Here is a 15,292-nt window from a genome sequence, read left to right as displayed (position 1 = left end):
TCTCTGTTGAGAACCTGCCTAGTGTCAGTCATACCCAAGCTTCCAGGAGAAAAAAAGAATCTGTCCATAAATTGCCAGAAGCTGCCTGCTTACCACAGCCTGTTAAGAGCACAGGTATCATCTGAAGCCTTTCTACAGCTGAAAAAGATGAACTACAGGTGTCCATTTGCAGCAGTGAAGGTTCCTAACAAGCTGCTTTGCAAGGATTTCAGAGTTGAGGTTATATACACAGAAGCAACTGATTTCACAGCTATTTGGAATTAAAGGATTTTCACTTTTTTAAAAAAAAAATTAGAACTAGAGGGTAGATTCCAATTTGAAAAATGTCTCTTATTTTTGTATTATCTGGTTATGACATTCACAAATGAATATGAACTGCAGCTGAAAAGGATACTTTAAGGGCCATGTGTGAGAACCAACATACAGCCTCACCCCCCCTTCCCACGGACTTTTAACAACTATGTCAGAGAACAATGCTCCTGGATTAGATCCAAAGTTGATCTCATATATTCTGTCTCCCAAAAATGCTGGTATGAACATACACGCACAGGGCCTGGTCAGCAGATATCCAACAGATATATTCTTCTTCCTATGGAAAAAAGATAATGGGAAAAGCTCACCCCTTTCTGTCAGCTATGCAGATACTAAAAGCATAAGAGCCTCACTTGAATCTGTTTTTTCAGCTGCCAGCACCATTCCACCCTGTATCCTTTATTTTTAGTTCTCCACCTATTCTCTTCTTTTGGCAGCCTACTCAAATGTAATTCCCACTGAGTTCAGTGGGCCCTAAACCCATGATTTCAAACTTTCTCTTACCCAACTGTAACCTTTTACACATTTTTGTAATAAACCAAAGACATGAAAGCACGCTGAATGTTTTAAAGTATTATATAAATGTTGGATTATTAATTCAAAAACAACCCCAAGCTGTTCGTATTTACTCAGAAATAATTTTCACTGAGTTCAAGGAGTCTTGTTCCCAATGTACATATGATTGGGACCTTAAAATAAAAAGAGCTAAAAGTCTTGTGGTGCCCTGAAGACAAATAAATTTATATTACAGCCCTGTATATGTCTATTCAGAAGAAAGTCATTGGGATTTGTACCCTAGAGTAAACACCCTTGGGAATGCAAATTTGACAGAAATTTCATAAACGAATATCCCACCTGCAGATATTCCAGTGCTGTCACACAGTAAAAATGCAACTCTAATGCTTGCCCGCCCCCACCCCAGCATCGTCCCATTTTGTTCAAAGCAGCTTACTTCCAGATAAATCTGGATAGGGTTCCAGCCTAATCTGCGAGTCTTTATAGAGTTTTTGGGGGGTTTTGTATTGACATACTCAAATGGGGGATATTGGCTGTTTGTCTTATTGCATATACCAACCCATCCTATGGCAAACTATATGGATGTTATAATCTCTTTGAGAATCCATACCCTCTGTTTAAACTAACAAGGCCAGAATGTTACTTAGATTTATGGCACTCCTGACATCAGTCTGCTTTTTATCACCCTCTACTCCAGTGTTTTTACAGCAATCACGGATCCCTATTTGTGATTCTTTTAATCTGCTAAAAACATTCCCATGATTCCACACTGCCCATTTATATTAAGAATTTCTTTATTCCCATTCCCACTTGTCTGATGAAGTCTGCTTAAGAGCATACGAAAGCTTACATTCTGAATAAAACTTAGTTGGTCTTAAAGGTACACTTGTCTACTGCTTAGTTCTAAGACTTTCTTCCTGTTATTGCAGCTGCAAGCAACCTCCACATGACATTTTAAACTTCCCCAGGAAGGGCACCTATCTTTTTTTTATTATTGCTGCTCCGTAAAGCGCCATGCTCAAAGAGGGCTGCGCTGCGCTATGCAAATAAACAATAAGCGCGAAATTATTTCCAGCCCGAACTCCACTCTTTCCTCTTCTTCCGGTTCCCTTCTGCCGCCCTGGAAGTGCTTCTTCGTGTCATTTTTCTTTTCTCCTCTTCCGCTGGGGCTGGAGCCAAGAAGGGAGAACGAAGCTGCTGCAGCCGGAGAGGGGTGAGCTGTGCCCGCAGCAGCCGTCGCGCCAGGTAGGGAGCTCCGGCCGAGTCTTCCCTGCAGAATTTCCACGCGGGCCTGGAGCAGAACTAGGCAAGCAACGCTGTCTCAATGCATTAGTCCCACCCGTCCGGGAATGGGGTGGGGATGTTAGGAAAGTATGCCTCTTTTAAAACGGTTTTTCTCGAACTGATTCCCTACCTGTCTAATCCCCTTCCCCCAGCATTCCCCTCTTTAGCTAGGGGTGCATTACTCCGGGGTTGTGCGTCGGTGGTGCTGTGTGCCCTGGTAGCAAACGCAGGTGGAGCTTCAGAAGTAGGGACGCCAGCCTTCAGCCTCCCCGGAATTACAGCTCGTCCCCAGACGAGATCAGTTCCCCTGAAGAAATGTGGTGCTTTAGAGGATGCAGTCTATAGCATTGTACCCCACTGACTACCCTGCCCTCCCCAAGTTCCAACCCCCAAACTCCAGAAGTTTACAAACCTGGAGCTGGGGACCCTACCCCCCCTCCCCTGCCAGTGGCTAGGGGGGACCTGGCAACCCTATTCGGAAGTAAGAGTAAAAGTGACTCTCCTAGGCATGTTCAGAGTGTCCTTTTAGCTTTTGTTAACTAAGCAGTTTCCAGGGATCAGGGAAGGGCTTCCAGATCTTTAGAGAATGTAGTTTATTTCCAGTTGGACTTGTTTCCTAGAAACTGAGCATTGATGCGGGTTGGGGTGGCTTGATAAGCATGAAGGTGGGGTTTTCTTGAGTGAATGGTAGGAAGATATTGTCTGTTCCCTTCTGGGCCCTAGGAGTATGTCACTGGTAGGGACACATGGGTTCCCTTAGTTGTCCTTTTGGGGGGTATGTATCCCAGGTGTTTGTTTTTTTAAAATAATGTGTCTACAGGATTTTAATGATACCTCTTAACAAGTGTTCCAGAGGCAGTGAGTATGGATAATGTGAGCTGGTGCTAGGTGTAATGTGATGCAAAGGACCTGTCACGTTTGCTTTACACCATGGGTGGCCAAACTGTGGCTCAGGAAAGTGTTAGGAAAGTATGCCTCTTTTAAAGGCACACATATTGTGTATCTCTCAAAGCCCTCACTGCCCTGGCAACCAGCTTGGAGAAGGCATTTGTCCCTTTAAATCACTTCTTCAAGCCAGTCAGCGACTTGGATAATGTATTTAAAGTTAAAGTTTCCTTCCTACCTACGTACCTATATCTGACATTCATGTCTTGAGTCTCTCAAACATCTGATGTTTATTCTACTTGGCTCTAACGTTAAGCAAGTTTGGTCATCCCTACTTTAGACACACAGCTAGAAAAGTTCACACCTAAAATACTCATGAGCTGAAGAAGTATGCATGCACATAAAAGCTTATGACCAGAATTAAACTTTGTCTTGAAGGCACCACTGAACTCAAACTTTGTTCTAATGTTCCTCAGAGTCAGATTGGCTATAGCTCTCTGCTGAGCACACAGTGACAAGGCCAGGTTTACTATTGTGTAGTGTGTGGAATCGCCTAAAGTTGGAAAAGTCTCTGGTTTGAATCTTGCTTATGCTACAAATCATCTAGGTGGGCTTACAGAACATACTTTCCCTCAGTCTCTTCTCTGCCTGCTTCCACATCTGCAAGACGGAGGTGATGCTTCTTTGCTCTACAGAGTTGTTGGAAAGACTGAGCAAATATGAACTGGTTGGCTCTTAATAGTCTCTTCAGTTTGATTAGCCAATATGGCATTTAGAAGCATTATTTAGTTTATTTAGAAGCAAGTTCAGTGGGATTACTACCCAATTAAGTGTGCAAAAAACTGCAGCTTTAAACATCCAAGCTTTGTTTGCATTTGCGGTAGGTAAAAAAGCAGAGGAAAATGCTCTTTGCCCTCCTCACTGCTTGCAAACAGATGAAAAGAAAAGGAGTCTGCTGTGTGAAACTGACTGAATAACATTATTGTGCAGTTACTCCATTGACTTAAACTGGTGTAATTCTGTAGGAATGCACTGATGTGCTACAGTTTCATACCTACCTACAACTCAGAAGTACTTTGCATATGAATCTCTTGTTGATGTTCTAGCCAAGCACCTTCTTATTTCTTATTTTTCTCAGAAGAACTGTATCTCCATATTTCTTTCAGATGGCTGGCTCTTTCTGCTTCTTCCGCCAGCATAGCCCTTTTAATAGCAGCTCTCTTGGTCACTTGTAGCATGGAGAGGTTGCCTGCAGGTGACCAGATAGGAAGGGCTGAATTATTCTTAAACTGTTATGGTTTGAAAAGTGGAACAATAACAAGGGTATATGCGAGCAGTCAGTCAGATGAATGCTTGTAGGACTAGTAATTATTACTGATTTTGTCTAGAATAGTTTGCCCCTTTCATGTGTAAGGGTGTCAATTGTAAATGTAAAGTTTCTCACCATGGAGCATTTTCTGATGCTATATTTTTCTGCAGAAAATTTTCCACCCACATATATAAATGTAGTATCTGTTTATCTATAGTTAGGGCTTTTGTGCTACAAATCATTCATGATAGTTGGACTAAATGCGGGCTATGTAATACAGATGAAGCCCAGTGCTTGTCCATGGTATGTTTGCCTTCTTTTGCTAACATTGTTTAAATATTTTTTTCTAACTTTGCATTGGGAAAATTTCCCAGAAATCCCACATCACTGCCCACATATACGTGTCTAAAGATTTTAGCATGCTCCCTTGCTAAATAAAAAGTGACCCATTAAGAGATCTCTGTATGTACCTTGTATCTGTTCTGCTAACTCAAACAGCAATATCCTGCCACTTCTGGAGTCTCTGGCCTGTAAGTCCATGGACTTTCATCCCTCTGACATTGGTTTCTTGCCTTCTATTTTATGCTCTTTGGAGTGTTTGGTAAAGTTGTTGGGGTCAGGACACACAGAAAACTAAAGTGTAAACTGTGCTTACTAGTGTGTTAAATGTATCTGAAGATTATGAGCTTCTTAGCACTTAACCATCTGGTTAACTTTCAAAAGTAAGTTTGGAGGCCTGTTTCTGCTCTCTTTTATTTTTGCCTTGAAAATAAGTCCACAAGAGTCATTGGTCACAATGTTTATTAGTTAGCAAAACATTTGAGGTGAAGGCAGCAGATTTCTCATTCAGTTTATGGTTACTTCCTTGCCTGGTGAGCTGGAATTGATTTTTAATTGCCATAAACTTAAACCATCATGTATTATCTCTAGTGCCGCTTTATCTTAAATGATTAAAAAAATAAAAAACAGAATGCTTCAGTACCCTTTTGAGATTTCCAGTACTTGGGTTTAATCTTTATTCTGTGTATGGTGTAATGTAGCATCTTGATGATACATTTGTCTTCCAGAACTGAGCTGCTTGCTTGACTTAGTGAGTGGAAAGTAAATTCTGTCCCATAACTCTTGTAGCTCGCTTTTCCAGCTATTTCTGGCTTTTCAGAAGCCCAGTTCAACTCTTCAAATGTCAGAAGTTCTGCAGTGTGTGTATAAATGACTCCTGGGTATTGTAACTTCTAATAACATATGAACAGGAGATCTTCTTGGGGCAGGAAGTCAGTATGAATGGGCCTTGTTCTGATCTGCTGAGGGAAATTTTAGACTAGATCTAACACAAGCCTGCAGCTTCACATTAGGCAAGCTGGAAGTGGATTTGATGGGTGCTCCCTTGGGGAAGTGCCTGAGGCCTGGTCTGTACATGAAGTAGAGTAGAAGAGATGATGGAGTGGGATTGCACCATTTCAGTCCGAAGGTGGGGATGCTGTTTTGAATTCTGCCCCCCTTTTTAAAGAAAACTGTTAGTACAAAGCCTTGCATTGTAGGAAATTGCTGGAGCTAATATGTTGTATAGAAATACGTAAAACAGTTGCTCTCCTGCGGAGTCCCTTCTATCACCTCATTCTGTAGCCTGTGAAGGCCAGACCCAAAGTGTTATAAGGTTCATTTGTCGGTTTGTTCAAGTGTCTGTTAAGAACTCTGCTTTGCAACTGGCTCTTGAGACAGTTTAAAAGTACTGAATGATAACTGGAGGAAGGGAAATAGGATTAATATTTTCAGATTTCTAGTATGGTTTCCTCTTTGAGGGAGCCTTCCTCGAGGCTCTTCCTCAGAAAGGTTCTGTTTTCTCCGTAAGTATGAGTGTGCTTTCTTTTAATTACAGAATTGTCACCACATCTGGTTGCCACTTTCCCAGTCCTATACTTGGCCTGAAATATGAGTCATTGATGTTCTGAAGGGAACTCTCTAACTAGTTCTGCTTCCCTTTTTGATGAAACTGGAACAAGACCTACTTGTATAATGGTCAGTGCAATTATAAACATAGTGAAGTTGGCTTCTAATAGCCTGATGTAATGGATTCCAACTGACAGTGGTTCTTCCAAGTTGTTGGAAACATGTATTCCCAGCTCTGCTGCCTGAGATTCTTTTAATCAGAGAATCTAAGACAGAGTCTGGGTTGCTACACATGTAAAACCCTCTGCTTAGCCTGTGGAACTATGGACTTCTGCCCTTGAAAACATAGAAGATAGATGGCTGAAGGCCACACTTGTTAAAAGATATCTACATTATTCCTTTTGCTGTAGCACATTGGTTGTTTGTGCAAACTAGATGATGATCTTGATGCTATATGGCAGGGTTACAGTGATGTTACTTTGCTATAACAGCAAAACTTGGCTGTAAGCAGGAGTTTGGGGTGGAGGTCAACAAATATTTGGCTGCATTCATAAAACCAACTTTCATTGAAGGAATGAGATCATTTTATTTAGACCTCATCAGAGCAAGGTGGATTTTTCACCTAGAATTTCAGTCTTGTGTACTCACATCTTTCTTAAAACCACATTTTGAATATAAAAGATTATTCTTGATCTTAGAAGAGCACAGCAGGGGTTCATTCACAACAAAGTTGGAGTCCAGTAGCACCTTTAAGACCATCAAAGTTTTATTGAGAATGTAAACTTTTGTATGCTAAAAGTGCACTTCATCAGACAATAGTATAGGATGGAATTAGCAGACCTACATATAGAGAGAGTGGGCAGTGAATCAGCATGCAAAATAATGAAAATGTTTTTAGCAGATTAAAAGAATAACAAGTTGAGGTCTGGAAATTGTAAGTTTGGGTTGACTGGGCAGAAAAAGCAGCAATAAAACTTTGTTGGTCTTAAAGGTGCTACTGCTTCATATTAACACAACTACTCACCTGGATCCCTATTCAGCTAAGCTACAGCAGAGGGAACTGAAAAGTGTTTGGGAATGGTAGCTTTGGGTCAGCTTGGACATTTCATTCCATGTTCAATGCAGGATTCTTCACAAAAGGCAGATCACAGTCTGAAGACCATAAGTGTGCACTGATAGAGCAGAGAGAAGATCAGATACACAGTACCTGTATTTTTATGCCTTCTGTAAGTTGAATAGCATGGAAACTAGTTTCAACACTTAAAAATTGCAGTATAAATACCGACAGTGGGACACAGATCGTAAGAGCGCTGCTGGGTTAAATGTAGGGTCTAGAGCTGGGAAGGGCAGCATTGGGTTCATCGCAGCCACATCAGCTTGGAAGTCCTTGAAAGCGGCAAGATTTCTCTCTGCTACATGAATGCAATAGCCCTTGACCTGCTGAGTGTGGTTGCAAATCCCTGTTTATATAGGACAATCAATATTCTCTACTTCATGGAGCAACTCAAGCATATAGTCTCTTTCCCGACTCAAGCATATAGACTCCTTCCCAAGAATGTTACAGTTTAAATGTTAGCAGTGGGGCAGACCACAAAGGGGTGGAAGAAGGGAAGGCATTGGTAATGGGGAGCAAATGTAAGTACTCAGTTCAAAGGTACTGTCTTGCTTCCCGGGTCACTATGGTCTGCTGAGTTTAAAGCAATTTGTGAGGGCTTTCATGTTTCCTTTCAATTTGACATTGCCCCCATTGCCTCTGCCAGTAATAGTTTTTACTTGTGCTAGTTAGTTTTTGCAGCTAGATTGACTTATCTGATGGTGCTGAAATGCCAGACTAACCCTGGCAGATTGTTAAAGGTACAGCCCATTGCACTGTTTTATTGATGTGTTTAGTACTCAACAAAAGTACTATAGGGTCTCATGAACCTGCTTTTGTAGTCCTGTCCTACTGGCAACCTAACTTGCCAAATTGACGAGTGTAGGTACCTTTTCATGTCAGAAGATGACACACACACCCAGTGACTCCTAAACTAGTTCTGGGGCATGCTGCTGTTTTGCACAAGAGGCTGAAATGTTGAAAAGTTAAGCTATGGTATTGAATGTATCCAGTATTCTATGCGGCAAAGCTCCTTGCAGTATTAATCTCTAGTCCGTTCTGTGTGGATACTGGGGTAGTAACATCATCCCAAAGGACCGCAGTAGAGTACCAGCATTCCCGGTGTGGGCCATGCCACACCTAGGATGCAGGAGACTCCCAGAAGCATCACACAGCCAAGGAAGCCTAGCCAAATTCCTAAGCCCAGATTGCCTGGGCAAAAGTAACACATTGTGCAGTTTCAAGGCTGATGCATGCCCATTGGACTAGGAGCTGACTGAGAGAAAAGTTTACATTAGAAAGCCTGTTATATTGTCAAGTTTTTCATGAAGACTTTCAAACCACTAAAAAGCCAAGTTACACGTCTCTTATTTGTCAGCAGCCTGGTTCCACTTTTGATCCTGAAAAATCATCTGCACCCTAGGTATCAAAAGTTTGGGAACTATTGATATTTTCTACTCCATAGACTTTAAATTTTTTACTTAGCTCCATCAATCTACATGGTGTTTTTCAGGGTAACGGAGATAAAAGCAAACAACCCCCCCCCCCAGATCCCTGCCCCCCCCATATGCAATGGGTGCATAGTAACCTAAAGCAACCAGGTTATATCTGCTGTAAACCTATGTGTGACTTTTATGGCAAGAACGTTCTTCCCTCCAGGAATGTGTTATCTAAAAAGCAGGCAGGATTCAACTGAGTTTTAGACTTTTCTATTAGGGCAGAGTGCTGGATGATACAAGTGCCGTTTGAAAGCCCCCAACCGTTTCAGTGCAGTAAGACAATGGAAGGATTTGCCGCAAGGAGTCTCATGTCCTTAATGTAACTGAGAAATGAGATGCTGCAGTGCAAATAGGTAGCTGCTGTGCTTCAACTGGAGCAGGGGTGCTTGTGTAACCAGCCTTTCAGTACAAAATCAGCCGTCCTAAATGCAACGTATGGGCTAATGCAGACAAAGGTTTCAACTCTTGATCGTTAATTATCAGAAAACCCGGATGGTGTGGTTTATAACCCGCCTGGCTTGTCCATGATAAATAGGACTCTGCTGTGCCTAGAGGAATTAATATTTTAATGACTGCTATTTTGCTGCTAGGCTGTACTGTTTTAATAGGTAACTGGGTTTTTAATTTATTGGCTGCTATCTGAATGTAATTGTTCCTTTTAGTGATATTGCTGAGACACCCCTTAAGCAGTTCTGCTGGTGAAGTGGCATATAAATCCTCAGAAAATGTCAAGCAATGGCTCACAAAGTATGTATTGATCCTGTAAATCTGTCTTGTACCTGGTCAGGCCACTGATTCATTTTTAGTCCAGTATTGACTACTCTGTACAAGGGAATGGTTTTCCCATCATACTCTCTTGGGTAGAGCTATTCCTCTACCTGCCACTAAAGTCCTTTTTGAAATGGAGAAAGGACCTGAGACTTTCTATGCATGCTAGACCCATAAGATATGGTCCCTTCCCAACATATAAGGAACTTCCTTTTACTGAGTCAGCTTTTGATCCATCTTACCCAGTGCTGCCTTCTCTGGCTGAAGAAGAAGACCGTAGATTTATACCCTGCCCTTCCCTCTGAATCAGAGTCTCAAAGCGGTTTACAATCTCCTTTATTTTCTTCCCCCTGTGAGGTAAATGGGGCTGAGAGAGATCTCCCAGAAGCTACCCTTTCAAGGGCAGCTTTGCGAGAGCTATGGCTGACCCAAGGCCATTCCAGCAGCTGCAAGTGGAGGAATGGGGGATCAAACCCAGTTCTCCCAGATAAGAGTCTGTGCACTTAACCACTACACCAAACTGGCTCTCATAAGAAAGACAGAAAGTGGTTGTCCCAATATACACAGCTAAGGGTCTTTCCCAGCTCTGCTACATGAGATCATGTACATGTTGGAAACTGAGCCTGGGTTCGTCTGCACGCAAACCATGTTTTCTGGCCTCTTCCTCTTATTCACAATGAACAAATTACTCTTGACTGCACTACCAATGCAGCTAGTGTGTGGAGCATAAGGGGTGTTTTTCATGGTTATTCCCAAACTGTATCTCTGGTTCTTGAAAAGGTTTCTGAATTTGGTTCTCAGGTGTTTTCTTTAAGGTAGTGTTTGATGTTCTTGTACATGATCTAGCAGCTTTTTGGAATTAAGCTAGCAGGGAAGCTCCTGTTGTGTTTTGTTTTATATAACTTGTGTCCTCAAATCTGGGTTGCAGACTGTTCTTATTACTATCTGTGCACATTTCTAATAAATGCAATGTTTAAAAATTTTGGGTTGCATCAATGAGCTATAATGGTGAGGGGCATAAGTTTAGGGGGAGAAATGATGGGGAGAGGTGAGTGTTAAACTCTTACTCTGCCTTGTGCTGTTAACCACACCATCCAATAGTGCTTCAACTTAGCTACTTCTTATCCTAGTGGGACTTATTTTCTGCTTGGGAAAAAAGGTGGGGTGGGGTAGGGGAGGCCATTCAAGTCCCAGCCACCATTTTAAAGTATTTGATTCATTTATATCCTGCCTTTCTCTCCTATGGTGACCCACAGTGACTTAAATCATTCTCCTTGCCTCCATTTTATCACATCCCACTGCATCTATTGGCATTTTATCCATGGATATTTAAGTTCTGGTCTTTGATTGTAATAAAGCTGAACTGAACTAACTACTGGGAATTTGTTTAGCAACTGGGTTTGAAGACACCAGGGATTTTTGCCATTGTGTCTAGTTCCAGACCTGCTTTGGTTGCATTGTGTGGCAGTTTTAAGAAATGTGGCACAGCACCCCTTTCAGTTCAAGAAGGAGACGGTGGGCATTTGGACAATTACTGGAAAGTCCCATTGCATGCCATTTCTCCTTCTGAAGTCTTTTGACAATTGCAAGGTCAAGCAAAGGAACACATCCCATTGTCCCTCTGGGGTTTCCAACCTTCCAGTCATTACTGTGTGCAGTCAATATGCCATTTGGAATGATGCCCCTTAGGTAAGGGCTGCACACATAATACCCCAGAGTTTAATGCAGATGAACTCTGCTCAGATAGTATTTACTCAGGCAGTATGTTGGGGGCAGTTCACGCCACACTTTTCTTTAAAATGGTTTCCAGCCAAGATATATGAATTGAGTGGAAAGATACTTGGGATTTGCCATCGCTTGTCTTTCCGCTACAGTAATTTAAATGCTGTGGAACTAATTGGTGGTTTGAGCACTCTACTTTGAATTAATGTGTTGTGTAATGCTGGCTCCAAAGCTTTACAGGCCACCAGCTTGCTGCAACTACTTCTAATCCTGCTTACTCCACATCTAGTATTGAAAAGTCACCAGCTATGGTCCACAACCCCCTCTCTCTGCAGCCATAAAGTCCAGAAACTTGTGGATTTGGGAGTGGGGGGCATATATAAATCTTTTCTTTTCAGAATGCTGATCTAAGTAAGTAAATGAACATGAATAATCATAGCCTGTGTGAGCATGCCCTTGTCTCCAGAATCTAGTAACTAGAGAGAGATCATATCTAAGCTTGGAGACTGGCATGTGCACCAGACCATAACCTTGGACGAGTGGTATAGAAAATGGCTGTCCTGAGGGGATGTATTTCTTTCCTGTCTGTAGAAGACCTTACCACACAAATTGTGGTTGTAGGTACTCCCCCTCTGGGTATCCATACTTTCATCTAGGGTTCCCTGTCCTTTTAAAATTATACCTCTCTATCTCCTTTAAGTTTTGTGCTTTCATTTGTATGGCAGATGGTCACTTTTGGACGGAATATACACACACACAAGTTAATGCTGATTTATTGATGCATAAATATTGAAAAATGCCTTGTGAGGAAAAACTCAATGCAAAGGAGAAGAAAATAGTGTGAAATCACATTTAGTTCTCACAAATGAGAAGTGAAATCAAAACAAGAATATGGGGGGCAAAACTATAAGGACGAGGTTCAGAATTGTCCCTGCATTCGATGTGATGGGCTGGTTCAGCCTGGGCTTTTCCTTACGGAGAATCTTTGTGGGTGCAGCAACAAGGAGGCAGTGGTGTCAGGCTATGGTGACAGGCACCACTTTCTGGTGGCCTATTTTTGGCCACTTGCATCAATGCAGATTGCTGCTGAGAAGTGGTGCGTGTAAGTCTGATTGCACAGTTCTCGTTTTAACCCCCCCTCCACGCAGGGCCACTTTGCATGAAGAATGTCAGGTGTCTGAATCAACCTAATGATTACAAATTGTACATAATCCCCAGGGAAACTTTTTTTTATCACTCCCTTCCAACAGCACAACATCCATACATGGCACTCCCTTAAAAACATAAGAGCCTTGCTGGGTTAGGTGATCCATCTAGTCCAGACTCCTACTTCACACAGTGGCCATCCAGTTGCCCTGGAAGGCCAGCAAAAAGGCCATAGAGGTCAGGGGCCTTTCCCAGATGTTGCCTCCTAGCACTGTATCCAGAGGTTTACCACCTCAGGATGTGGAGATTCCCGTAGCTAGTAGCCACTGATAACTTGCTACCCATGAATCTGTCTAATCTCTGCTGTACACTCTCAACTGCCCTGTGAGGTAGGTTAAAATAAGAGAAAATAATAGAATCATGCAGTTGGAAGGGACCTCCAGGACCATCTAGTCCACCCCCCTGCACAGTGCTGGAAATGCCTGGTCCTAGGTCACCTAGTTAGTTTAATGGTGAACAGGGGTTTGAGTCGCACTCTGCTCTTAAAGTGATCACTCATTCTAATCATTACATTACACTGGGTGTAGTAGAATATTCTGCTCAGAGGCACATAGCTTTTGTGGCTGTTAGGCTACTCTTAAGCATATCTATGTTTAACCCCTCTGCCTTGTTTCAGCTCATATAGTTTTACGCACACACACACACACGTTTACACAGATTCAAAGTACTGGAGTAGGAATGCAGTTCCGACTGGCTTGGAATCCGGGTGTGTGGCCTAATATGCAAATGTTTTCTGCTGAAGCAATGGTGCTGTCGGGGGATGTGGCCTAATATGCAAATGAGTTCCTGCTAGGCTTTTTCTACAAAAAGCCCTGTGTTTACATATCATAATGATAACCTTAATGATCCCTGAGCCTCTGATTCCAGCAGCTGCAAAGAAATAATTTTTCTGTTCAAAAGCCATTTGTGCTAGGAGCTGTTTTGACATCCTATGGCAGTGAATTCTTGAATTCTATTTCTTAGCAGCATTAACAAAATATAGAATAATTTCTGGGGGAGGGGGTTTGGGAGGGGGAGCTCTCCAGCTGGTTCTCATAACCGCAAGGCAACTTGGTGACTTTTAGTCAGACTTGGTTGCTGCTGGATTATTTGACTGCTGTTCCTACCCAGTCTGTTATTCTGGGAACCCGCCTCCCACGCCCTGTCGAGGCCAGCCACTGCCACAGCCTTCCCTCTGTTGCCGATCCTCCTGTGGAAGAGGAGTTGCAACGTACCTTGTCAAGGCGGCACTGAAAGTTTTAGATAACACTCCTCTGCTTGCCAAGCACACACGTTCTCTGTTGCCTCCATTCACTCCTCCTTACACATCCTGCCCCTTTTGCAGTTTAGCCTAAGAAAGAATTAAATGCTTGAGGATTATCTGAGTGTTAAAGCTTCTGCCTGATTTACCTCCTTTTGTCTTCTTTCAGAGACACGCAACAAGCCAGAGACCAAAATGACAGATTCAAAGTACTTCACCACTACTAAGAAAGGTAATGCTTTCCAAGGGGGTGGTTTTCAGTCTTACCAGAACATGCAGGTGCATGTGCTATTCAGTTTACACAAACAGCAGGTGAGAAGATAAAATTGTCTGTGAACTGAATTTGATTGACATTGCATGGCTGAATGCTCCTAATTTTTTTTTTTTTAAAAATCTGTGCATAAGAAGTACCAGGCTGAGGAGAAGAGCGTTTTTTCCCTGTCTGTTTCTGAAGTACCGGCTGTGCATACAGGGAATTTATTTCCCAAATGGGAAGTATTCAACTATGCAATCTCCCACCTGAAGTGTTGTAACCCAGGAACAGTTTTGTGCTTTCATCTGCTGCTTGTGTTTGGGTACAGTGACATGAAATAAAGTTTTTAATTTTGTGTTCATTTCTAGAGCAGAAGTGCTCACAAATTGGTTGCTATAAAACAGGGGTGGCCAACGGTAGCTCTCCAGATGTTTTTTGCCTACAATTCCCATCAGCCCCAGCCAGCATGGCTGATGGCTGGGGCTGATGGGAGTTGTAGGCAAAAAACATCTGGAGAGCTACCGTTGGCCATCCCTGCTATAAAACATTATTGGATTACAGCTATCACTTAGGGGCATAATCTGCCACTGCTCCTAGTGATGTAGCATTTATTTTGCATTCTGCAGTTTTGTTTGCTTAGAGATGAGGGAAGAGGCTGTAACACAAATGAGTTTTTCTTTGGGTGGGAGTTCCTGAGTAAGAACCATGGACAAGACTGCTTCCTTTCAGCCAACCTAGTGCAGAGTTAGATTGTGCAGTATGATGGCCCATGTGCCCAGACCATGCCAGAAACAAAGCTGGCAGCTATGGAGCAAAACAATTTAAAAAAACAATGATACGGAAAGTAGCTGGGGCCACCCTCCTCATTTAAGTCAGCAAATATTCACAATCTGCCACCATGACTACAGGACACAGTTTACAGCACAATCGTAAACAGAGTTACTCCAGTCTAAGCCCATTCATTTCAATGGGCTTAGAGTGGAGTAATTCTTCTTAGGATTGCACTGTGAGTGTGTCATTTTTTGTAGTAGACCACAATTCTATGTTTGTCAGAATGCTCATGAACTAAATTTTGACAGAAGTTTGTTGTGTGAGTATTACATTCAGATTTTATTTGAAATACAACACTTAACTGACGTTTTTAAAAATCCAATTTATCCTGGTTTATGTGATTTGTCTGATTGTCTTGGCAGACAAATTCCATTTTTCATTCAGCTGTGTTCTCCCTGTGATAACCAATGATGCTTCTCTGAAATTAGTGCTCTGCATGTAGTGGTATTCCTAATTCTTCATAGTCTTGTCCCCCTCCCACTTTCCT

General features: G+C 42.3%; 1 protein-coding gene across 4 annotated transcripts in view; it reads left to right on the top strand.

Moving 5' to 3' along the window:
• Positions 1–1,926: 1,926 nt before the first annotated feature.
• AP1B1 (adaptor related protein complex 1 subunit beta 1) overlaps positions 1,927–15,292 on the top strand; it is a 48,659-nt gene continuing 35,293 nt past the window's right edge. For 2 of the 4 annotated variants that reach the window (XM_060249285.1, XM_060249283.1), the window contains exons 1-2: positions 1,927–2,073; positions 13,891–13,953. In XM_060249285.1, coding sequence (XP_060105268.1) covers positions 13,917–13,953 — 37 coding nt within the window. In that variant the 5' untranslated portion in view covers positions 1,927–2,073; positions 13,891–13,916. Of the gene's footprint in view, positions 2,135–13,890; positions 13,954–15,292 lie in introns of all 4 variants that reach the window. The other 2 variants (XM_060249286.1, XM_060249284.1) reach the window with 1 other exon arrangement.

Source organism: Heteronotia binoei, chromosome 11, assembly GCF_032191835.1.
Source record: "Heteronotia binoei isolate CCM8104 ecotype False Entrance Well chromosome 11, APGP_CSIRO_Hbin_v1, whole genome shotgun sequence".
Classification (NCBI taxonomy): domain Eukaryota; kingdom Metazoa; phylum Chordata; class Lepidosauria; order Squamata; family Gekkonidae; genus Heteronotia; species Heteronotia binoei.
The sequence above is the reverse complement of the archived record's forward strand: the minus strand, read 5'-3'. Positions and strand labels throughout refer to the sequence as shown.